The sequence below is a fragment of the Balaenoptera acutorostrata genome, chromosome 19, assembly GCF_949987535.1.
Source record: "Balaenoptera acutorostrata chromosome 19, mBalAcu1.1, whole genome shotgun sequence".
Taxonomy (NCBI): domain Eukaryota; kingdom Metazoa; phylum Chordata; class Mammalia; order Artiodactyla; family Balaenopteridae; genus Balaenoptera; species Balaenoptera acutorostrata.
In genome coordinates this window covers 53,567,329-53,591,166 of record NC_080082.1, presented here as the reverse complement: position 1 = coordinate 53,591,166, position 23,838 = coordinate 53,567,329, and the positions used below count along the sequence as shown (strand labels likewise).

The following is a 23,838-nucleotide window of genomic DNA, read 5'->3' as shown; positions in this document are numbered from 1 at the left end:
AAAAGTCACTGGATGCGTTCCGTGACCACCTCGTAAGCAGTTTCACACACACACACACCCCACACCCCCCCGTCCCAGCACCAGTCCCTATCCCCCTTCCCTGCTTGTTATTTTCTCCAAAGCACTTATTGCCGTCCATCATTCAGCGTGCTTTTAATAACTTGTCTGGTGTCTGTTTCCCCCACTGGAAGATGAGCTCCAGGATTTGTGTGTCTTGTTCCCTACCGTATTCCCAGTGCCTAGAACAGTGCCTGGTACATTCAGGCGCACAACAAATGCTTTTCCAATGTATGAATGGGAGTCCAGAGTCGGCCCTTGTTCTTGGGGATGGAAATGGATCAGGGAAGGCTTTTGATTGTAGAGGGAATCTTAGGGAGCTAACTAGGAATAGAGAAGAGAAGCAGAGGGCACAGCCCGTGCGAAAGTTTGGGGATAAGCCCTGATTACTGGGGTGATCGCACCAGTAAAAGGGAAGAGGGAAGCGTATTTAGGGTAGCGAACGCTGCACAGGTCTAGGCAGCTCCAAGGATGGTCGAGGGGGCGGTGCCCTGAGAGGCTCAAATCTCCGCCCACAGAGCGCGCACCAGGCTCCGGGCGGGGCTGAGGCTCCGAGGGGCGGGGCTGCGTGGTTGCATCACGCAGTGTACGTCGCCGCGCGCGTGCGCTCCTTTCCACGTGCGAAAGCCCGAGACGCTTGGATCCCGGGAAGCCGCAGATTACCGAGCCGTGCAGCTCCACGCTCGCTATGAAGCCAGGTGGAGGCCGGGGTTGGGGTCGGAGCTCAGGACTGGGATCCGGCGGGGATCGGGGTGCCAGGCCGGAACGGAGGGGCGGGGTCCTGGCCTGGGGGCAAGGATTCTGAGCCCCGGATCCAGTCTCTTGTGGGGAAGGGGTCTTGTTCCGGTCTCTTGTGGGGATGGGAGGGCTTGGTTCCGCCCTGTGATCGAACCTGAGCCTGGGGTTCGGGTTCCTGGTCTAGAGGTTTGTGATTGACTTCTCAGAGGTCACGGTCGTTAGTAGAGAGTCTTGGGCGTAGAATTGGGGGTGTCCTGAACTGGGATTCGTTTCATTGAGGCAGTCATTAGGGGTCTGGGATATTGGGCCGCAGGCGGCAGTCGAGGGTACTGAACCAGAATCTAGATCCAGGCATCTGGGGTCTTGGATCTCTGGGCGTGGGATTTGGGGATTTGTCCTGATTGGGAGGCGGAGAGCCCCCGGTCTTGGGTGCTAGGGCTGGGTCTTCTAAGACCCCATATGCTCCCCTGTCGCTGCCGCAACTACAGTACCCTTGGCTCCAAACCTAGCTTCTCAGAGAGGGCCGGCATAGATGAGTATTCCCGGCTTGCCCTCCCTGGCCCACTTTCCCGCTCTCTACTCTCCGGAGGGGGGCGGGTCCCTGAGAATGGAGTGGAGCTCCTGGGCCTAGTGATTCTCAACTCGCGGTGAGAGGTGAGGTGAAAATTCACACGCCCAGTATAGGATCATCGTGGGGTGGGCGAGGGAGGTAATCACAGGGCGTGAGTGGTTTTATTCATTCCAATTTTACTCGAGATTTTGATGAACCCTCCACACCTCCCTCCTAGTGGAATGATAAAGAGTCCTGGCTTTGACAGCAGAAGGGCCTCAGTTCAAAGTTTCAGTCCTAACTATGCTTAACTTACTGTGTGATCTTGGGCGAGTGGCTTTACCTCTCTGAGCCTCAGTTATCTCATCAATAAAATGGCACCCAGTTCTAATTTAGTGAGAGCATGCTAAGAAAAAAATAGCACATGGTGGTAATCATTTTGCAATATATGTGTATCAGATCAACAGGTTGTACACTTTAAACTTACACAATGTTACATTTTGCAGTTATGTCTCATATAGCACAGTGCTTGATGTATAATAGTATTTTCTCTAATTGTTATCTTTATCTTTCTTCTCAAGGGGAGCAAAATTAGGGTCCTTCTCCCTGGTGTCTCAGATCTTCCTGAATCAGGCCGAGCCCCTCTCCCCTCCCCTCAACTTGCTCCCCTGGAGTTGGGGAAATCTTCTGCCATGACTGAAAGGGTCTGTTTCCTAGTACAGGTTTTCTTTTTTCCTTCCTTCCCCCCACTTCAGCCTGTGGAGAGATGGGGTCATCTGGGGCGGGGGGCAGAATTTGTGGGTCCATGCCCCCTCCCAAGTTCCCTTTCTCTTCAATGTTTACGGATCTACTGGTGGAATAGGAAGTGCCAGGCAGTGTGTCTCCCACTGAGACCCTGGCAAGCCTGCGGGCATCCTGATTGCCTGGATTGGATTGTCCCAGGAATGGAGGGTACGCCTTCCCAACCCTTCCCTCACTGTGTTAGGATAAGAAGTTGTAGAAGTTGTCAGGAGTCCGCTCTTTAGCGAGGATTTTAGTCTGGTTGAGAGAGGAAGCCTTTGGGAGATTTTGAGCGGGGACCTGATGTCAGTCAGACTTGACTGAGACCTTTAAAAGGATCCTTCTTGCTTCTGTGTGCAGAAGACTTTAGGGGAACAAGAGTGAAAGTAGACACATCAGTGGGAAGTTTGTTGCTGTCATCTACTAGGAGATGATGTGGCTTGGACCAGGGTGGTAGCAGTGGACCTGGCTGACAAATTGTCAGGGAATCTGTTTTGAAGACAGAGCCAACAGCTTGTATGTGGGTGTGAGAGAGAGGGGTCGAGGACAATGCAGGGTTTTGGCGTGTGTAACTGGAGGGGTAGAGTTGCCAGTTTTGAGATGGGGAAGGCTGTGGCAGGAGAGCAGTTTTACACTGGGTTGGGGGAGGGGGTCTGTGGACCCTCCAGCCAAAACTTATAGAAAAAGGTATGTGAACTGTGTGTTTTTCTGAGGAGTGGGTACTTTCAGTACATTTTTCTAAGAGCCGCAGGACCTGAAATGGATTAAGATATGTTTTGAGTATCGTGCCCACTGTGCCCCATGCCTTGCCCACACTTTCTGGGTCTCTGTTCTTTCAGGCCTGTGTTGAGGGTCTCTTAGGCCTAGTGGTTTCTCCCCCAAGTAGGAAGGAGGAGGGATTCATTCTCCTGAGTTTGAGTAATATATTCAAACTGTGTGCGAGGTAGCATATTAAGTGCTCTGTGTGTATTGTTATTTAATCTTTACAACTCTGCGAGGTGGACACTGTGTTATTTCCATATCTCCTTCTTACAGGTGAACTTTTCAAGATACCCACAAACCTTCCCTGCTCTCTAGGGTCGTGAATGGCATGGCCGTCTCCCTGTAATCAATGCATGAGCTGCTTGAGGGAGGGACTGGGGCTCTGGTCACCATCTGATCTCCTGCTTCCTGAATGAACAGAGAGGGTGTTTTCTTCACGAGACAGAACCCAGGGGTTTAAGAGTTACCAGCCCACTTACTATCTGTTGAGCCCATACTTTGTGCCAGGTGTTGTGCAGGATGCAGTGATGACCAAAACAAACATCCCTGCCCATTTGGAGCTTGATTCTAGTGGGGGAGGCAGGCAGTAATAATCTTTAAAATGCCATGTATGATAACTGATAGGAAGAAAAAGAAAGCAGAGTAAAGGTCAGGTAGCCAGAGAAGGCCCTTCTGAGGAAGGAACATTCGGTCAGAGACCTGAGTGCAGTGGAGTGGGTGAGTCAAGCAATGTCCTCTGGACCCAGGCAGTGGGAACAGGAGATGCTCAAGGTTTAGAAGCTGGAAAGCGAGTTTGTTCTTGGGGAGAAAGAGCATGGGACCCAACATAGAGATCTGAGTAAGGTCAGAAAAGTCAGCAAAAGCCAAGCCCAATGGTGGTGATTCTGTTTGGGCTGCACTTTAGAGTCACCTGGGGAACTTTTAAAAAGCCCCATGCCCGGGCCTCCACCCCAGACAATTTACCTGAGAATCTAAGCAACAGCGCTGGGCAAGGATGAGACCCACCGATTTCTAGCTTTGGAAGCCAGAGAAAGGAATTTTGATTTCATTTAGAATGTGATGGACAACCCTTGAAGGGATTTGGGCAGGGGAATGATGAGAGCTGATTTGCTGTTTTGAAAAAGTCAGTCACCAGCTGCTGTGTGGGCAGTAGACTGCAGAGGGAGCAGGAGACCAGAGGTCAACAACTCTTGGTGTAGGAGTTTGAAAACCGTTCATTTTTAACAACTAAATTAGGACTAGCTATTCAAAGTTCTACATTTTCATCTCTAACACCATTAAAACGAATGAAGCCTGCATAGGGTGGGAATATAATGCACCTTTGCAAAAACTTTAGCAAGTTCGTTATTGAAGAGTTTACATCAAGTGAGATCATTTTAAACCATCACTAATTTTCACACGAACGATTGTTTGATAATGCAGTTTTCTGAAAGTACTGCAGAGCTTTTGAAGCCATCACAGAAGAGTCAAATACTGAATCTGTTAGCACCAGGAGAGTTCTGTCTGCTTCAGACACTGTTTTGTGCTCAGTGAAGTGAACAATGTTTGCTCTCTCCTGAAGTGATGAAAATAAAGTCTCTCTAAATGTTTTTTTTTTTTTCCCTTAAACTTTCCATCTTGTTGACAAGCCCTAAACTGCTTATGATCAGTCGCCCATCCATAAAGGACAGTTTTGGTTTTTGCTTGTTTTTCCCCCCCGAGTTGGGAGAGACTTGTGCATGCTTGGAAGCAGGGGGATCAGTTAGCAGGAAAGATGTGATGTCGAATGCCTCCCCTCTGTTTGGGGGTTGGCGCTTTTCTGCCACCCACAAGGGCAGGAGTGGGAGGGCATGAAGAAGTTTCCAGGGCCTGGGGGACCCTACTGCCACAGTGCATGTACACACACGGTGCACACTCTTCTTCAGACTAATTAGTATTGATAATAGAACAGATCCTGTGCATTTACTATCCAACCGAGCAAAGCAGAAAATTGACAGTAAATCTACCTCTATCTATGTTTTCCTCCCCTATCCTAACCCGATAACTTCTCCCTCCCAAAGCCTAATATCGTAAGTTTCGCATTTATCATTCTCTTGCCTCTTTTTGGGGGCGGGTGGGGCATGGATTACCACATATATCCATGCAGCATAGCACCTCTCAGTTGTTGCTGGGCTTTATTAAAAGGATATTGTGTTAGATGTGGTTTTCTAGGGCTTGCTTTTTCACTTACCATGATTCTGAGATTTATGTCTCTGTTGTGTGGAGCTGTTGATCCTTTTCGTTGTTGGTTGTGAATAGTCCCTCGTTCATTTGTCCATTCTGCTGATGGACCCTCAGGTTAGTCCGTTGTTCTGCTGCTGTGGACACGTGTGGGCACCTCTCCTGGCGCCCACGTACGCACGTTTCTCCACTCTCTCTCCCGAGTGGAGTTCCTCGGCGTAGGAGTAACTTCTCAAGCTCCATGGCCCCGTTGATGGTTCCTGTTTCTGTTTCCACCACAGGTTTCAGCCCCCGTGGGGGCGGCTTCAGTGGCCGAGGTGGCTTTGGTGACCGTGGCGGTCGCGGCGGAGGCCGTGGAGGCTTTGGCGGAGGCCGTGGAGGCTTTGGCGGGGGCCGAGGTCGAGGCGGAGGCTTTAGGGGCCGTGGACGAGGAGGAGGAGGAGGAGGAGGAGGTGGAAGAGGTGATGGAGGGGGCCTTCCCTGGGCTTGGGGAGCGGGGAGGGAAGCATCGTGGGGTCTCCCTCTCACTGCGTCTCTGCCTTGTAGGTGGCGGGTTCCAGTCTGGTGGCAGCCGGGGTCGTGGTCGGGGAGGAAGAAGAGGAAACCAGTCGGGGAAGAATGTGATGGTAGAGCCTCATCGGCATGAGGGTGAGTGAGGAAGGCAGGGAGCCCCCTGGGGTTAGGGGTGGGGTGTGGCCCGCTGGGGTGTTCACCCCTGCTCTGATCCCCTCACCCAGGTGTCTTCATTTGTCGAGGAAAGGAGGATGCACTGGTCACCAAGAATCTGGTCCCTGGAGAATCGGTTTACGGAGAGAAGAGAGTCTCGATTTCGGTGAGACCTGGGCACCTGGCTAAGCCACCAGAGCCCCAAGCTGACCGGGTAACCGGCTGCCTGGTCTCCCTGTTCCCACCGTCCGTCCTCCACGTGACAGCCAGGGGATCATCTTAATCCATAAGTCAGATCATGCACCCCCCCTCCTCAGATACCTTCCGTGATGTCCCGCTGGCTTCAGGTTAAAGTCCCAAGTCCTCAGTGTGGCCTGGAAGGCCCTGCACATTCTAGCTCCCCCTCCCCACTGTCTCCTCCCACTGTCCCCCTAACCTAGTGTCTTCCAGCCACACCGACAACCTTGCTGTTCCCTCTGCCTGGAACACTTTCCTCCCAGCCCTGTGTGTGGCTGGTTCCTTTTCATCACCAGCATCTCTGGTCAGGTGTCGCCTTGTCTCTCTCACAAGGCCCCCTTGCACCACCCTGTCTATCAAAAGCTGCCCTCACCGCCTTTCTGCTGGCTTTCCTGCTGCCTGGAACGCACTTCCCCAGATAACTTGAGTGGCCCCTCAGCTTCAGGTCTGCTTCAGATGTCTCCTCCTTGGCTTTTCCCTGGCCACCCTTCCTCATTGTCACCTGCCCTCGCCCTGCTCCCCATACTTCAGATCTTCCTTCCTGGCTTGCTCTTTTCTCCTTAGCCCCGTCACTAGCTATTACGCCATGTGTGTTAGTCAGCTCAGCGTACCCTCACTCCTTGAGGGCGAGGCCTTTGTCCCCTTCACTGTGCTTCCCCAGTTCCTAAGCATAGGGGCCGGCACACAGTGTGTGCCGGCTCGGTCAGTGTTTATAGAATGAATGCATAGGTCTTGCCTTGCTGTTACCTGGGATGATCTTGTTTGTTTGTGGTCCCTTGCGCCTGAGTCAGGAGCCTCCAGGAGAGGGCAGGCCCTTCCTCTGCCGGGGCCACAGATGTGCACCCACGTTCGTTTCTTGTACGGTGATTGGGCACCCAGTCCCTTTTGAGGGCCCAGGAGTTAAGAGCAGAGGGGTCTTGCAGAAGAGCCTGGCACTGACTTCTGTCCCCATCTCTCCCGGCCCAGGAGGGAGATGACAAAATTGAGTACCGCGCCTGGAACCCCTTCCGTTCCAAGCTGGCGGCAGCAATCCTGGGCGGCGTGGACCAGATCCACATCAAGCCAGGGGCCAAGGTGCTCTACCTCGGGGCTGCCTCGGGCACCACCGTCTCCCACGTCTCTGATATCGTAGGCCCGGTGAGTAGACAGATGGGGGCAGGAAGGGGTGGGAGGGAGGGAAAGGCCACCTCCTCTGCCAGCCTGGAAGTCAGAGGCCCTGGCCGCTTCTCTGCACCGTGTGGCTTGGAGCCAGGCCCTTCCTGGTCACAGTGCCTGTGAGTGAAAGGAGCGGCTTGAACCACATCGTCTCCAAAGCCTCATTCAGCCTCACTCCTGAGTTCTCGGCCTGGAGGGAAGGGGCGTGGGTATCGGGGTGACCAGTGATAGAGGGGCCCAGAGCTGAGAGTACGTTTGATTTGGTTGCCCTCTTTAAAAATTGATACCCCCCAAATCTGGTCTTCTGGTTTCTCTTGAAAGAACAGAAGATGTCAGTTTCTGGGCCTGTGTTTCTGTGTGGCTGGACAGGCTCCCTGTTGAGAGGGCACCCATGCGTCTCACTTCATGACCCCTCACTCAGCTACAAGACTGTAGGCTGTGTAATTTAGTGGTTAAAAACCCCAGGCTCTGGTGTGGGCTCTTAACAGTGAAGTGGCTTTTAGCAAGTTACTGTCCCCCTCTGAGCCTCAGTTTACCCGTCTGGAAAATAGGGTCATTGTGAAGATGAATGAGTTAAATCCTGTAAAGTGTCAAGAGCAGTGCCTGGCCCATTGCAAATATTCTTAGCTGTTATGATGTCATCTCTGTGCCCTAGCTTCCCCATTTTAAGCCTGAATTGGGGGGCCTGGGCTCTCAGATCAGGCAAAGCAGGATTGAATAACCCTTGGACCTCAGTTTATTCATCTAAAATGATAACAAGTCATTAAATGGTAGGGTTTTGATTTGGGGATTTGAAGAGATGCACGCAGTATATGGGCCAAAGTAGGCACTCCATACATGAGAACTAGTATCATTGTTGTTTTTGTTTGATTTTGATTTATTTTAGGACGGTCTGGTCTATGCAGTTGAGTTCTCCCACCGTTCTGGCCGTGACCTCATTAACTTGGCCAAGAAGCGGACCAACATTATTCCTGTCATTGAAGATGCTCGGCACCCGCACAAATACCGCATGCTCATCGGTGAGGGGTCTGGGGTTGGCTCGGGTGGGGTAGGACAGGCCTCTCCAGGTTTCCTGGAAGAGGCCTCCAGAGCCCTGATTTGGATGGAATTGGAGTGGATGAACAGGCCTCTTGAGTCTGCAGAAATGAAAAGGGTCGGGGGAGCCAGGTGAGGTGGTGGAGGTGGCAGTCCTGCTTCAGGGTCTGGGATGTCTGGAGGGCCAACCTCCTTTCCTCCAATCTCCTGCCCCTCCCCCTAATCTCCCCCACCCCAGTACTTCCTGCCTCCCTGCAAAACGTGGTACCTTTTATACTACCCCTGACTTACGCATAAAAGCCTCCTTCGGAGGTCCTCATCAGCACCGTCTGGGGAGATCATAACCCAGAAAGCACAAACGGAGTACGGCCTGGCCCAGAGGGGCCCATTGTGAATGTAAATAACTTTGTTTTAAAAACAAATTCAGAAGCAAAGTATAAAAATGGAGTGCATTATAAACCACCCCCAGAGGTAACCAATATGAACAATTTGATGTCTGCTTTTCCTGATTTTAAAAAAGTCAGTTTTCATTGCACCATCTTTTCATTTTTTGAAGTTTTTTATTTTATTTTATTTATTTTTTTAATCACTGCCTTAAAAATACTACTTTGCATTCCCCCTGGTTTTTCTTTCCGTGATTTTTTTCCCCTGTGCATTCATACCTTACCCTTTGTCCTGCAACTTGTTTTCATTTGACAATCCTGCAGACGCTCTTGCCTGTAAGTGCTCACCTTTACTTGTCTTTTTGATGACGTGTCTGTCTCCCCCCCCAGACCCGGGAGCGTCTCGAGGGCAGGGTCCGGGTCTGACTCGTCTCTCTGTCCCCCACGCCCGGCCCAGGGCTGGCCACAGAGTAGGTGGCAACACGGTTTACAAGAGGAATGAATGAATGAGTGGTGTGACTGTGGGTTTTGGACCCATCTTGGGGGCACTGTGGAGGGAGGGGGATCAACGGGGGGGAAGTGAGACTGGAGGCAGGGAAGACTCTGCCAGGAACCTGCTGGTGTTGGGGCGCAGGCCCCATGGGAGGAGCTGGGAAGATCCGTTGGATCCAGCTTTTAACCACTACTTGTTTCTCCCTAGCAATGGTGGATGTGATCTTTGCTGACGTGGCCCAGCCAGACCAGACGCGGATTGTAGCCCTGAATGCCCATACTTTCCTGCGTAATGGAGGACACTTTGTGATTTCCATTAAGGTGCGGGGCTTAGAGGAGTCTTAAGATGGGGTGGCAGTATCTTCTCTATCTGTAACTGCCAAGCAGCCAGTCAAAACAAGGGGGCCTCCATCCCCCTAATCCAGTCAGTCTATGCCCAGCTCCCTATAAGCCACCCAATCAAGTAGCACATAATGAAAAATGTCTACAAAAGTAAAAAGCTTAGAATTTAAAGAGGCCATAGACTGTAGCGATTAAGTGCATGATCGCTGAGTCTGAGTATCTTGAGTTTGAATTGCATCTTGCTGTGTGTCTTTGAGCAAGTTACCTAACCTATATGCCTGTTTCTTCACTTGTAAAATAGCAATGTTAGTCCTATCTCTTTTAATGTTGATGTAAGGACTAAATGTCTCAATATGTATGGAGTGTTGAGAACAGAACCTGGTGTAAAGTAAATACCAGATAAATGCTAGGTGTATTTTAAAAAATGTTTCATTTTGAAGTACAGAGGCCTCTCCATTGTCTTCAACCAGATTCACCATTGTTTTTTGCAGCCTTTGCTGCATTTGTTTTAGTATTCTCAGCTGCAGTTACTGCTATTGTTAAAGAAGAGGAAGTAGAAAAAAAACAAAACCCGGAGTGTAAGATTTAAAACACTGGCTTTTAGATAAATAGGGCTCTGTTGAAGGCTTCCTGTTCCAATCCAAACCAAATTGAAAACTTATCTAACGAAGTCTTTCCCTACATTCCCAAAGCCTAGTCTCCAATGAAAACAAATTCTACTGGTTTAAAGAAGCACAAAAAAGGGAAAACAGCCCAAAGCCTTGCTGCAGACTTCAAATCCTCTCTTCTGCAGGCCAACTGCATTGACTCCACGGCCTCTGCAGAGGCCGTGTTTGCCTCTGAAGTGAAAAAGATGCAGCAGGAGAACATGAAGCCCCAGGAGCAGTTGACGCTAGAGCCATACGAAAGAGACCACGCTGTGGTCGTGGGTGTGTACAGGTGAGCAGGGGGTCCGGTCAGTACTTGTTAGGAGTGTTCCACAGTGGTGATGAGCTCTGAGTCCCCTCATCTCTTTCCTCTCACAGGCCACCCCCCAAGGTGAAAAACTGAAGCCCAGCGCCATCTGGATCGCGAGAGAGACTGTGTTGCTACTGTTACACGTGTGTTTTTCTATTAAAAGACTAATCAGTCTCTCCCTTTGCCCCTGATTGCTTGGCGACCTCTATCAACAGGGCGCATGCGCCCTCGGTCAACTTGCGTGTTGGTGGGGGCGGGCGTTCTCATCCGGTCATACAGCGCATGCTCTTATCGTAGCTGCCTCCTGCGCAGCCGTAACGTGGATTTCGGCGCTTGGGCGGGGTTGGTTGCTCCCTGCGTGTAGATCCCGGTAAGCTCTTCTGAGCGCAGGCGCGGAGTGTTGCCCTGGGTCACGTGAGGGGGAAACAGATTGGGCGGGCGAGAGGCGGAGTCCGGGGCGGGGTGGGGGGGCCGGTTTGTTGTGGTCGCCATTTTGCTGGTTGCATTACTGGGTAATCGGGGCCCTGGCTCGCTGCGTCTGCCGGATATCTTCAGCCAGTGGGCAGGACTGAGCTCGGGCTTCCCGAGCAGTTTGAGTTCCCTTGCCCGCGCCCTCAGGTAACGACGCGGCTACGGGCGGGGCAGCACGCGCTCTCGGGAGGGGGGTAGTACGGGACCCGCCCTGCCCGCGTCGCCGCGAGATTTAGCATGAGGCCGAGGGAGAAGAGGAGGGGGGCGGTGGGCAGGTGCAGGCCTTGCCTGGCTATTCTTAGTCGGATTCCTGGAAGGGGCCGAGCCCCGAGGTAGCAGTCTTGGAAGGGAGGCTGGGAGGGGGTAGCCGGGCCTCGCTCCCGCTCTTTGTTTGGGCTCGGCTCCGCCGGCCGCATCCTCGTCGCCTAGCAACAGCTGTCCTGGACTGTAATTGGTTGAGCTCTTGGCAGCAGCAGCCAATGGCAAGGTTGTTGCCATCGTAGGTGTGGACTGCCAAGCTCTGTCCGGCCCCGCCCGCCGGGGCTCTGCTGGCCCCGGCGGGCCTCCAGGGCTGGGGGGCGGGACGCTGGGGTCCCCTGGGGCGGGTGGCTGCGCGGGGCGGTGCTGGCGGGGCGAGGGTTAACCCGCCCCTCCCCCGTCCACCTGCTTTCCCCTTCCCCCGCGTGCCCCGGGCTGACCCTCGTCCCCTCCTCTCCCCGCCCTTGGCGGGGCGGCGGCTGCTGTTGTCACCCACCGAGCCGCCTGTCCCGCTCGTCCTCCCCGCCGCGGGGCTTGCCGGGCCGGCCGGGCCGGGACAGGCGGCCGTCTTCTCACCACAGACACCGCCGCCATGCTGGCCGCTCGCCCACCCCACTGGGGGCCCCACCGCGCCCCAGCCCCCCGTGGGCGCGCCAGCCCCGACCCGGGTAGGGGGTGGGGGCTGGGAGAGAGGGTCCTGGTGTGGGAGGGCCCCGAGGAAGAGATTGTTTTGTGGGGGAGCTCCAAGAGAGAGGAGGGGTCGTGGAGTGGCCCGGCTTGGCATAGAGGAAGAGGATTGACATGGGAGAAGGCCCGTGGGGAGAGGATTTTGGTGTGATAGATGCTCTGGAAGGGGAGAACTCTGGGATATTTGGGGGATTTACGTATGGGGGCCTTTTAGGAATGGGCACAGTTGTGGATTGACCCTGGTGTAGAGGAGTGAGTGGAGAGAGGGCCCTGACAGGAATAACGATTAGGGAGGGTGGGGGTAGGAGCCAGGGTAGGGGAGACAAGGACCATCCACTCTAAACCGTGGGAAGGAACGCCTCCCCCTTGCTTCCATCAGAAGGAGTGGGCCTTGATTGGGGGTGGGCGGGGGCTTGGAGTAATGTGGGGAAGGGCCCTGATGTGGCATGGGGGAACTGGAATATGGTTTGGGAAATTACGGAGGGGTGGTCCCCAGTGGGAGGAAATGATAGGGAAGAGGTCTTAGCACCATATGGGGAGGGTCCCCTGGGAAGGGTGTACCCTGGTGGGTGAGAATGCCATAGGGTTAGGACCCTGTTATGAAGGGGTCCTCAGATAACCTTGGTGTGATCAGGAGGTCCCTGAGGACCCTGCTGTGCTTTGGAGGGGGCCCAGAAGACTCTCATGTGGTTTGGGGGGATCTTAGAGTTCTCTGGATTGGGGGACCAACTGGGAAGGGTAGATCTTGAAGTGGAGGGACCTTGCTGTGGTAAGAGGTCATGACGTTCAGGGAAGACTACAGGATGGTGGGATCTTCTCTGAGGGGCCCTGGGGAGGGCCGTGAGTAGAAATGCGGAGAGAAGAGTGAACCCTACTCCCTGTACTGTCTGTGGTTTCTCTCTTCTTCTCTTCCTCTCCCGCAATTATTCGTGTCTTTCTGTCCTTTCCTGTCATGGCCCACATCCCTGCCTGGCTCCCAATCATTCCCTTTTCCATGTTCCTCTCTTTGTGCTGCCTACTTCATTTATTTGGTAATCATTTGTTGGGGACTCCGCTGTGCCCCCCCCCACTTCTCTCTGTCCCCTCTCTTCATTGCCACCTGCTGCCGTGTCGTACCCTCTTCTTCCTCACTCTGTGCCCTGCCTTCTCTGTGTTGTCCTTCTCTTTCCCGCTTGGTACTGCCCAACACATCCCCTTGTTCCATGTTGTTCCCCCGCCTCCCGCCCGCTCTCAGGTCTCAGCGGCGGTGGCAGCCGAGGTGCAGGATGCGAGAAGGCGCCCCCCGGCCGGGCTCCCGCTCCAGGCCTCACTCCCCTGCGGCCCTCTGAGCCCACCATGGCCGTCCCACCGGGCCATGGTCCCTTCTCTGGCTTCCCGGGGCCCCAGGAGCACACGCAGGTACGCGTCCAGCTGGATCCTCACCTGCCTGGGGGTCGGGGGAGGCTGGGATAGAAGGATCTTGGGGCCAAAAAGATGGTGTGGTTGCCCAGGACAGTCTCCCAGGAGCATGAAGGGTGCCACGGGAGTGGAAGGTATAGAGGAGTTGCTGGCGGAGTCAGGGTTTGGAGAGCCTGGGTTCAAATCCTGGCACCACAGTTATATTACTCAGGTTCTCTGTGTTTCAGTTTCCTGTTCTGTCAAATGGGGCCTATAATGATACCTACCTCACAGGGTTGTTGTGAGGATTAAACAAGTTAATGAAATGGAATTGGAAATGCTGAGAACAGTGTCTGGCACATAGTAAGCACTCAATAAATGTTCATTAAGGGGGAAAAAAAAAGTCCAGAGTGAAAGATCTGGAGGGGTTGAAAGGGAAGAAGGTTGAGCTGCAGGGTCTTGGAGCCAGCAAGGCCTGGGGGCGCAGGGTAAAGACCTTCAAGGGTAGACTGTTAAGGCTCTAAACTGTAGAGCTGGAAGCAGGATGGAGTAGGAGGTCCAGGGTGCTGGACCCAGATCCAAGATCCTTAGGATGAGAAAACTGGTCAAAGATGCACAGAGTGGGGGTTGAGGGTTAGGAAGGCCCCAAGGGATGAGGATGAAGCAAGATAGGGAGCTCCTCAACATGGGATACCCAAAATGGATGGTCTCAGGTGAAGGATTGGGAGGGTCAGAGCCCAGGTTTTCTATCCGATCTCTCCCACTGAGGTGTTTAGAAAAGAGTAAAGGTATGTGATGAAAGATCACGGGTAAATAGTTCACTTCATTCACTCAGTAAATTTCTAACGAACACCCACTATGTGCCAGGCCCTGCTCCAGGCACGGGAGATAAAGCAAGAGCAAGATAAAGTTTCTGCCCTTGGGGAGTTTCTATTCTAGTGGGGTCGTCAGACAGTGACCAACTAAATAATGTGTGTGGAAATGATGAGCCAGCTGCCCATGCAGTTCTGCCCCTTGAGGTCAGAGGTGAAGGCCTGTGCTCAGTGCTCACCCGTCACCCCGCCTCCCCCAGGTATTGCCTGATGGGCGGCTACTGCCGCGGAGGCTGCCCCTGGCCTTCCGAGACGCGACCTCAGCCCCGCTGCGCAAGCTCTCCGTGGACCTCATCAAGACCTACAAGCACATCAATGAGGTGGGCAGGGGGTGGGGGACACCGGCTGGGTGCTGAGGGGTCCTGACATCGGTCACTCACCAGTCCTCATCTCCCGGCCGGCCGGGCAGGTATACTATGCGAAGAAGAAGCGGCGGGCCCAGCAGGTGCCACCTCAGGACTCGAGCACCAAGAAGGAGAAAAAGGTCCTGAACCACGGTTATGACGATGACAACCATGACTACATCGTGCGCAGTGGCGAGCGCTGGCTGGAGCGCTATGAGATTGACTCGCTCATTGGCAAAGGCTCCTTTGGCCAGGTGCGGGATGCCCCCCACCCGACCCTGATCCAGGGGTTAGGAGGTGCGGGCACCCACTGATACTGACCCACACAGCCAGTGGTTCAGTGGCTTCAAGTTCTGTGCTGGGCCACTCACCCCAGTGCAATCACTTGGTTACCTGTGCCTCAGTTTCCTTTTCTGTAAAATAGTGCAAATAACAGGACTCTCCACATAAGGTGGTTGTGTTATCTCATGTCCAGTGTTCACACTCGTGTCTGACTGTTGGTGAACACTCAAATTGAGTTATTAGTGTTACTGACGGTGATATTGGTGGGTCTCCTTACTGGAGGGAGAAGAGTGGCGGTACCTGGCTCTGTCCTCCACACCCCCATTCCCTCACTTTGTGACATGCCTGTGGTCACAGGTGGTGAAAGCCTATGATCATCAGACCCAGGAGCTGGTGGCCATCAAGATCATCAAGAACAAAAAGGCCTTCCTGAACCAGGCCCAGATTGAGCTGCGGCTGCTGGAGCTGATGAACCAGCATGACACAGAGATGAAGTACTATATAGGTGAGGCCTGGGGCAGAGCTGCCTGGGGATGGGTCACCCTCGGTGCAGGAAGGGGCTGGTGTCTTCAGGGCAGGGTTTGGTCTGTAATTCCCTGACATCAGTGATTTCTCCTGCCGCTTTCAGGATGTCTACCTATTCACATGAGAATGCTGGTCAGAGTTTATCCCATGCTCACTAAGGGTCAGACTCTGTTGTGAGAACTTTACATAAATTCACTTGTTTAACCCGCACCGCAGCCCCATTATCATTGCCCACAGCTTGGAGATGAAAAAACAGAGGCACTTAGGTGCTGTCACTTGCAGAAGGTTGCAGTGTTTGTACTCAGTAGAGCTATAATTTGACCAGGCAGTGGACTCCAGAGCCTTTACTCTTAACATCTATGCCAGTCTTTTTCCTCTTTCCTGTACTGATTCCTCTTAGAAAAAGCAAGTAGATTTAAGGAGTGTGTTTCTTTTAAAAGGAAAATATACATCCTTACAGTAAATGGAAAGCAAGCATCCCTTGTCACAAAAATAAACAGAACTGAGACTAAAACAATATTATAAAATTAAATGAGGAAGTGTAGGATGGTGTTAAAAAACCCATCAGCACCAAATGTAAACTTTCTCTTTGGTTTAATCAGGAAGTTTGACAGAGACTTGAAAAGAAAATTAACTTCCTGTGTGAAACAAGTTATAAACATATACAAACATCCTGATTAACAGCTGGTACCTGTGGGCACGCCACAGTTTGGCCTGTGCTCCAGAAGGTGGGCCCCAGGCCGCCGCTGGCCCTCTCTGAGCCTCAGTTTCTTCTCCCTCGGCCCATTTCCGTCCTCTTCCCGGCAGTGCACCTGAAGCGGCACTTCATGTTCCGGAACCACCTGTGCCTGGTGTTCGAGCTGCTTTCCTACAACCTATACGACCTCCTGCGCAACACGCATTTCCGTGGCGTCTCGCTGAACCTGACGCGGAAGCTAGCGCAGCAGCTCTGCACAGCGCTGCTCTTCCTGGCCACGCCCGAGCTCAGCATCATTCACTGCGACCTCAAGCCCGAGAACATCCTGCTCTGCAACCCCAAGCGCAGCGCCATCAAAATCGTGGACTTCGGCAGCTCCTGCCAGCTTGGCCAGCGGGTGCGGCCCTGGGGCGGGGCCAGTGGTGTGGGTGTGGCCAGACTGTGGGCGGGGCCAACTGGTGGCCTGGGGCCAAGGGGCGAGGCTAGGAGGGGATGGGATCGTAATGTGCAGCTTGAAGTGGCCGATGCCTGAGGGATAGTGCTTGGGATGGGGGTGTCTGCGGGTACGGAGGGTCGGGCCAGTGGGTGAAGGAGAGGGCCACAGGGTATACTGCCGGAAGGAAAGGGAGGAGTGGAGCCTGGGAGAACAAGCCAGTTTTGAGGCTGCCAGATTGTAGGGGGGGGAGAGGGGGAGTTGGGTGGCTTTGAGCCTGGCGTGGTAGATTGCAAAGTTTTGTTTACCCTGTGCTCTTAAAGCTGGGGATGGAAGGGGGTGGGGCTCTTCAGCTTTGCAGCTTCCTGTGAGCTGGCATTTAAGATGATGCTGGTAGTGGTTGGAAAAGTGTTCAGTTTGGGAGAGTGGGAAGGGCCTAGGTTTACAGACTCCCAGCCTCTGGTGACCAAGAGGGGCTCAGGATCAGGCCAGCAGAAATGGAGATCAGGATCAGATTAGGCCAGCAGAGACTCCTGAAGCCGATGAATAAGATAGTGGTAGTGACTCCTGGAAAGCTGGTGTTGATAACATCAGGGTTTGGAGAGCCCCGTCCCCAGTTCTGGGGGCAGGAGACCTCTCCTTAGTCAGTCCTCCTAGCTGTGGGGGTGTCACTGGTATGAGTCGGGGAGGCGGGACCTCTGACTATTGCCCTCTCTCCTCCCCCAGATCTACCAGTACATCCAGAGCCGTTTCTACCGTTCTCCCGAGGTGCTCCTGGGCACACCCTACGACTTGGCCATTGACATGTGGTCCCTGGGCTGCATCCTGGTGGAGATGCACACTGGAGAGCCCCTCTTCAGTGGCTCCAACGAGGTGTGCTCCTGAGGAGGGGGTGTGCTGGAGGGGGTGGAGGCCTGGCCGGCCTGATGATCCTGACTGCCTGCCTGCTCTCAGGTGGACCAGATGAACCGGATTGTGGAGGTGCTGGGCATCCCACCAGCCCCCATGCTGGACCAGGCACCCAAGGCTCGAAAGTACTTTGAGCGGCTGCCTGGGGGTGGCTGGACCCTGCGAAGGACAAAGGAACTCAGGAAGGTGCGGCCCCTGCCCCATGCCGCTCCTCCTACCCCGGTGGCCGCTCACTCTCACACTTGGGGCTCCGTTCTCCCCCTCTCCCTGCTTCCCTGCCCTTGTGTCTTTCCCTTCCTTCCTCTTCCCTCCGCCCCGTCTGTCCTTTCCTTCCTCCCCCACCCACCCCATCTCTCCTACTACCCACCCCACAACTCTTCTTAGCTCCTCTCTTTCCACTTTCTCTCCTGTGCCTCTGTTTCCCCGTGTGTGTCTTCCTGCCCCTCCTGCCCACTGACGGCCACTCTCTTGCCCCCCCTCCCACCTCCCCCTGCCAGGATTACCAGGGCCCCGGGACACGGCGGCTGCAGGAGGTGCTGGGCGTGCAGACGGGCGGGCCCGGGGGCCGGCGGGCGGGGGAGCCGGGCCACAGCCCCGCCGACTACCTCCGCTTCCAGGACCTGGTGCTGCGCATGCTGGAGTATGAGCCCGCCGCCCGCATCAGCCCACTGGGGGCTCTGCAGCACGGCTTCTTCCGCCGCACGGCTGATGAGGCCACCAACACGGGCCCGGCAGGCAGCAGTGCCTCCACCTCGCCCGCGCCCCTCGATACCTGCCCCTCTTCCAGCACCGCCAGCTCCATCTCCAGCTCTGGTGGGTGCTCAGTGCCAGATGGGGTAGAACAGGGGTAGAACAGGGGTCGGGGCAGCTCTGGTTTGGCCTGATCTGGCGGCGGCCTTGTCACTGGGCCTTCACCTAGAGCTATGAAACTGCATGATCCTCAACTCCAGAATGGGTGGGGTAGGCGAGCTCAGACTGGCCCTGATTTGGTCTCTGAAACTGAGCTTGGGTTCAGATCTCTAAAACTGGTTCTGACTCTTTGACCCCCCAAACTGAACTCTGACCCCTGATCTCAAAATTGGGTCTGATCCTTCGACTGGGTGCTGGCCCCAAAGCCCAGACCTGGGCCTGGACCATGAACCAGACTCAGCCACCTGAAAACCCAGCCCTACCTTTCCTCGCTTAAGGCCTCTCCTCTCTTTCCCTGGCACTTCCAGGAGGCTCCAGTGGCTCCTCCAGTGACAACCGGACCTACCGCTATAGCAACCGATATTGTGGGGGCCCTGGGCCCCCCATCGCTGACTGTGAGATGAACAGCCCCCAGGTAATGGGACCTTGGGGACTTGGGAAGTGGGTGGTGGAGTGTCCGGGGCTTCAGGACCTAGGTCTCCATCACCAACTGTTCCTTTGCTCCTTTAGGTCCCGCCCTCCCAGCCACTGCGCCCCTGGGCAGGGGGTGATGTGCCGCACAAGACACATCCGGCCCCTGCCTCCGCCTCGTCACTGCCAGGGGCCGGGGCCCAGTTACCCCCTCCACCCCGATGCCTCGGCCGTCCCCTGTCACCAACCTCGCCACCACCCCCGGAGCTGATGGATGTGAGCCTGGTGGGCGGCCCTCCGGACTGCTCCCAGCCTCACCCAGCGCCTGCCCCCCAGCACCCGGCTGCCTCAGCCCTCCGGACTCGGATGACAGGAGGTCGTCCACCCCTCCCACCCCCTGATGACCCTGCCTCTCTGGGGCCTCACTTGGGCCTCTGTGGTATACCCCAGAGCACGGCAGCCAGCTCATGACCCCGCCCCCTCCCTGGGGCCCCTCCTGAAGCCATACCCCCCCACCCACCCAATCTGGGGGCCCTGGGCTCCCATCCTCATCTCTCCCGTTGACTGGAATTGCTGCTACCCAGCCGGGGTGGGTGAGGCCTGCACTGATTGGGGCCTGGGGCAGGGGTTCAAGGAGAGGGGTTTAGGCTCACCTCCCCACTAAGGACTGGACCCTTGGTCCCTTCTCTCCCCTTGTTTTCTATTTATTGTACCAAAGACAGTGGTGGTCCAGTGCGGGGAGGGGGAGATTCCCTCTCACCCCAGGGCCCTAGGAGGGGGTGGGGGCAGGTAGGGGGAGATGGCCTTGCTCCTCCTTGCTGTACCCCCCAGTAAAGAGCTTTCTCACATTCCCGGCTGAGCGTTTGCAGGCCCTCGGCTCCCCTCACCCAGCCCTCAGAGGCATGGTGGGGAACGGTGTTTGGGGAAGGGGTGCTGGAAGAGCTTTGTCGTGTGGGATGAGTCCCTGGTCCCTGGGGAGGTTATGGCTATTGGTGCAGGCATGGGGCTGCAGGAGGTCTGGGGCTGTGGAGTTCTAGACAGAAATCCTGGATAGGATGCTAGCCTACACTTGCTCTTTCTAGGGTAAACTGAGACCTTGAAAGGTAAAGGCCCAGCTCTGGCCTGTCTCTGGGAAACATCAGGTTCTGCGCTAATAAGCCAGGGCTTCCACAGAGTCCGCACAGGCATGGCTCATTTTGCCAGGCATCCGGTAGGTGCTGAGTGCATGTAGCAGGCCTTATTGGTGCCACCTGGGGAATGGCAGGCAGGCAGTGGGTACAGAATTTACCCCCCACACGTCTTGTCTCACTCTTCGGAACCATTGTGGAGCAAAGCATTTTAAGATTCTCAGGCAAAAAGAAATTCCCGGGGTTCCAGGTAAGTGGGCCTGTTTCCATGGTAATTTGGAAACTTCTGTCTCTAACCGGCCAATCAAAAGCCGCCAGGATCAAAGGGTATCGTCCCCCGCCACCGGGGCGCGGCGCTTCCTGGGAAATGGAGTTCTATTTGGCAATTTCTTCTCCCCTTTTTCGTTGCTGAACTACAAAGACCAGAATTCTTTTCGCTCACGTGTTTAGGGGCGGGTTCTCAGGTAGCCAATCGGCAGTCAGAAGCAGCCGGAGCCCGGATGCTTAAGGCGGGCTGTAGAGGAGGAGAAGGCCGTGATTGGGTGGCTTTGGCCAGACTTTGCGGGAGTATTGAGTTCTCTAAGGCTTGCGGAAGGTGGGTGACTGCGCTGTGCCGGGAGAGCGCGCAGGTTAAGCGTTCATAGTTACAGAACAGGAGGTAAGCGCGGAGGCCCGAAGCGGCCCCACCACGTGGGGCGTCACTAGCCCCTGTGTTGGGCCCGGCTCGCGGGAAGCCCCAGTCAGTAGGAGAGACGGGCAAGGGCCCCATTACGGGCCTGCATGTGTTCGCTAACGGAGGCAGCGTGAAACGCGGAGAGAACCCAGGCCCGGCAGCGGTAGGGAAACCTTGCCGGGGGAGGAGGTGCTGTCTGAGCTGAGACCTGAAGACGGAGGGACGTTTGGGGCTGGCGGTATTGGGGTGGAATGGCTTGCGCAAAGGCAACGATGAGAAATAGCCTGGTGTGTGAATGTCCTGCAGGTGATTGGTGTTGGTGGAAATCTTATTGAAAATGCTGTGTGAATTAGATCGTGGAAGATTTTGTTGGGTCTTTAAGGAGTTTGGACTTTGTCCTGAGGGCAGTGAGGAGCCACGGAGGGATTTCCAGAAGGGAAGGGGCCCAATTTGCTGCCAGCTGGGAATAGATCGACGGGAAAAAGACTAGGGTCTGGGAGCCCAGGAAGGCAGCTGTGGTATCCTAGGCAGGAGATGTCGGGGATGGAGCAGGGCAGGGGCCTTGGATGGGAGGGGAGGATGAATGTCGGTGGGGGAGACTTCCAGAAGGCTGAGTTGACAGGCTGTGTGGGAGAGGGAGGCGAAGACGGGCGCGAAAGGGATCTCTCCAGCACTGTGGGACAGTGCCTGACATATCAAAAATGCTTATAAAACTGTTTTTTTGAATGAACGGTCGTAGGAAGCAGGTACTACTATGATCTCTCTTTTGCAAATAAGATTACTAATGGTAGAGAAAATTAAGTAACTTGCCCAGGATCACATGGCTAGGAAGTGGAGGGCTCAGGATTTGTGTGTGAACTATTGACTTAGCAAGGTGCAGGATGAACGTCAAGACATCAGCAGGAGTCAGATCATGTGGGTCCTGTGAGGAATTTGTGATGAGCATGGAAATATATATTCCCAATTTCTGTTTCTAGCCCAGAACTCCTCTCCTGGCCTGTTGACTGACTGCCAACATGATAATCTCCTCCTGGATATCTAGAGATATTGAGAGTAATCTTTGCGAAATTGAACTCCTGGTTTTTTCCCCAAACATTCTCACTAAATGCCACCTCCATTCTTTTCAGACCGAAAGCTTGGGAGTAGTCCTTGGTTCCCCTCTTTGTCTTTTATCCACGTCTGGTCCATCAGCAAATACCTTCAAAGGATATTCAGAATCGGACCATTTCTTCCCACCTCCACTCCTGTCACCCTGGCCCTGTCCACCCTTATCTCCTGCCTAGACCTCAGTGGTCTATTTGCTCCCCACCGTCTGTTTCTCACATGCAGCCAAAGGGACACTGTGAACACCTGGGTCTGGTCACATCCCTCCCCTGCTCGGTACCCTGTGTTTCCATCTCACAGAAAGTAAATGCCACGTTCCTCTCCATGGCCCGCAAGGCCCTGCATTATCTGTCCCTGTGGCCTGTCTGACATCATCTACTCCCTTCTCCTGGTTCCCTCTGTTCCAGCCACACTGGCCTGAGGGCCTCTGCACTTGCTGTTCTCTTTATGTTGAACACTCTTCTCCCGAATAGTCAAGGCTCACCACCACCGTCTCCTTTAGGTCTTTACTCAGATGTTACTTTCTCCTTGAGATCTTTCTTGACCACCCTTCTAGAATGGTGCCACAAATATTTGTATCTGGGCTTCCCTGGTGGCGCAGTGGTGAAGAATCCACCTGCCAGTGCAGGGGACACGGGTTCGAGCCCTGGCCCGGGAAGATCCCACATGCCGCGGAGCAACTAAGCCCGTGCGCCACAGCTACTGAGGCCCGCGTGCCTAGAGCCCGTGCCCTGAAACAAGAGAAGCCAATGCAGTGAGAAGCCCACGCACCGCAACAAAGAGCAGCCCCCGCTCGCTGCAACTAGAGAAAAGCCCGCGCGCAGCAACAAAGACCCAACGCAGCCTAAAATAAATAAATTTATTAAAAAAAAATTCATGGGCTTCCCTGGTGGCGCAGTGGTTGAGAATCTGCCTGCTAATGCAGGGGACACGGGTTTGAGCCCTGGTCTGGGAAGATCCCACATGCCACGGAGCAGCTGGGCCCGTGAGCCACAATTGCTGAGCCTGCGCGTCTGGAGCCTGTGCCCCGCGACGGGAGGGGCCGCGATAGAGAAAGGCCCGCGCACCGCGATGAAGAGCGGCCCCCGCTTGCCGCAACTGGAGAAAGCCCTCGCACGAACCGAAGACCCAACACAGCCAAAAATAAATAAATAAATAAATAAATAAATAAATAAGAAAATCCTTTAAAAAAAAAAAAAATTCATATCTGTCTTCTCTTTAGCTTTTTCCTTAGCATTAATCATATCACTGCTTAACACGTTGCATAATTTATTTATCTTGTTTACTGTCTGTCTCCCCCCGTAGTAGATCATGAGCTTCATGACGGCAGGAGCTTTTGTCTACTCCATGCTTTATGTCTAACACCTAGAAGAGCTCTTGACATGTAGTACAGGCTCAATAACTATTTACTGAATGAATGGATGGATGATTTCAGTAGTACAATTCCCGATCCTAGTATTCTAGGGACTGTTGATCCTCTATGCACAGAACCTTAAGGGGCTGCCTTAAAGTTTTCTGAGGTCTCAGACATTCAACAGACATTTCACCTTGCCTCTGCTTTGTGCTCAGGATTGAGAATACAGCAGAGAACAAAACAGTTTCCCTGTCCCCAGAGAGCTCACAGTCTCCGGGGTGGAGGTTCAGATTGTCAATTTACCACACAAGTATGAAATTACAGAGAAAGGTAGAGTGTCATAAGAGCACTTAACAGGAAGTCTAATCTGGACCCTAGGAAGTGAGGTTTGAGGTGATGGGGTAGGCATTAACTCTGTTAAGAGGTAAGTGTGTGTGTGGTGCTTGGAACCTAGAGGCTGAGGGGGAGCAAGAGGCCAGACCATGTGGATCCTGTAAGGAGTCTGTGTCCTTACCCCACGTGCAGTGGGAAGTTGTAGAACAATTTTTTTTTTTTTTTTTTTTTGGCCTCTCCACACGGCTTCCCGGAATTCCCAGGGAAGTTGTGGAAGAATTTTTTAAACAGTGGAAGCAGGCATGGTTGGTTACGTGTGTTAAAAACTCCCCCAGGCTGTAGTGTGGGGAATTGGCTATAGGGGATTAAGGATTGAAGTAGACCAGTGAGGAGGCTGCTACTAAAGAAGGCCGCGTGTTCTTTCCTGCTTCTCCCATGAAGAGGTGGGGTCTCCTCCTCCCTTTTAATCTGGGCTGGTCTGTGAGTTGTTTTGACCCACAGAATGCAGTGGAAGTGATGCTCTGCTGGTTGGAAGGCCTGGGCCTTAAGAGGCCTGGCAGCTGTGCTTTTTACTCTCTTGGAGCCTTGGGCCACCGTAGAAAGAAGTCCAGCTCCCCCACTGGAGAGAGATGTGGAAAGAGAGAGGCCCAGTCATCCCCCAGCTCTTCCACTGTTTTAGCCAATGTGCTAAATCACACATGAGTGATGCCATCTTAGAT

The 23,838-nt window shown here is 54.1% G+C and overlaps 2 protein-coding genes across 5 annotated transcripts; both read left to right on the top strand.

Annotated features, from left to right (window-relative positions):
• The first annotated feature begins 627 nt into the window (after positions 1 to 627).
• On the top strand, positions 628 to 10,529 carry FBL (fibrillarin). The gene is made up of 9 exons (XM_007179972.2): positions 628 to 755; positions 5,368 to 5,547; positions 5,633 to 5,734; positions 5,824 to 5,918; positions 6,956 to 7,126; positions 8,031 to 8,163; positions 9,263 to 9,375; positions 10,190 to 10,335; positions 10,422 to 10,529. The coding sequence occupies exons 1-9, from the start codon at positions 746 to 748 to the stop codon at positions 10,444 to 10,446; spliced, it is 975 nt and encodes a 324-aa protein (XP_007180034.2). The 5' UTR covers positions 628 to 745; the 3' UTR covers positions 10,447 to 10,529.
• A 291-nt stretch (positions 10,530 to 10,820) lies between these two features.
• DYRK1B (dual specificity tyrosine phosphorylation regulated kinase 1B) lies at positions 10,821 to 19,376 on the top strand. 4 transcript variants are annotated; one of them, XM_057534639.1, is made up of 12 exons: positions 11,376 to 11,750; positions 13,004 to 13,167; positions 14,219 to 14,338; positions 14,428 to 14,616; positions 15,002 to 15,149; positions 15,977 to 16,263; positions 17,026 to 17,172; positions 17,254 to 17,394; positions 17,706 to 17,741; positions 17,826 to 18,021; positions 18,426 to 18,532; positions 18,628 to 19,376. In XM_057534639.1, exons 1-12 carry the CDS (start codon positions 11,675 to 11,677, stop codon positions 18,997 to 18,999), a joined length of 1,983 nt encoding a protein of 660 aa, XP_057390622.1. In that variant the 5' UTR covers positions 11,376 to 11,674; the 3' UTR covers positions 19,000 to 19,376. The 4 variants fall into 4 exon arrangements, with proteins under 4 accessions (XP_057390624.1, XP_057390622.1, XP_057390621.1 ...); XM_057534641.1 differs by lacking the exon at positions 11,376 to 11,750 and adding an exon at positions 10,821 to 10,971 and having other exon boundaries at positions 17,706 to 18,021; XM_057534638.1 differs by having other exon boundaries at positions 17,706 to 18,021.
• The last annotated feature ends 4,462 nt before the right edge of the window (positions 19,377 to 23,838 follow it).

Bases quoted from the DNA above. Each gene is read 5' to 3' on its own strand.
- FBL (XM_007179972.2), top strand. The intron at 5,548-5,632 runs GTGATGGAGGGG...TCTGCCTTGTAG, and splicing joins AGGAGGAGGAGGTGGAAGAG to GTGGCGGGTTCCAGTCTGGT. The intron at 8,164-9,262 runs GTGAGGGGTCTG...GTTTCTCCCTAG, and splicing joins CAAATACCGCATGCTCATCG to CAATGGTGGATGTGATCTTT.
- DYRK1B (XM_057534638.1), top strand. From the start codon at position 11,675: ATGCTGGCCGCTCGCCCACCCCACTGGGGGCCCCACCGCGCCCCAGCC. The intron at 14,617-15,001 runs GTGCGGGATGCC...CTGTGGTCACAG, and splicing joins GCAAAGGCTCCTTTGGCCAG to GTGGTGAAAGCCTATGATCA. The intron at 16,264-17,025 runs GTGCGGCCCTGG...CTCCTCCCCCAG, and splicing joins CCTGCCAGCTTGGCCAGCGG to ATCTACCAGTACATCCAGAG.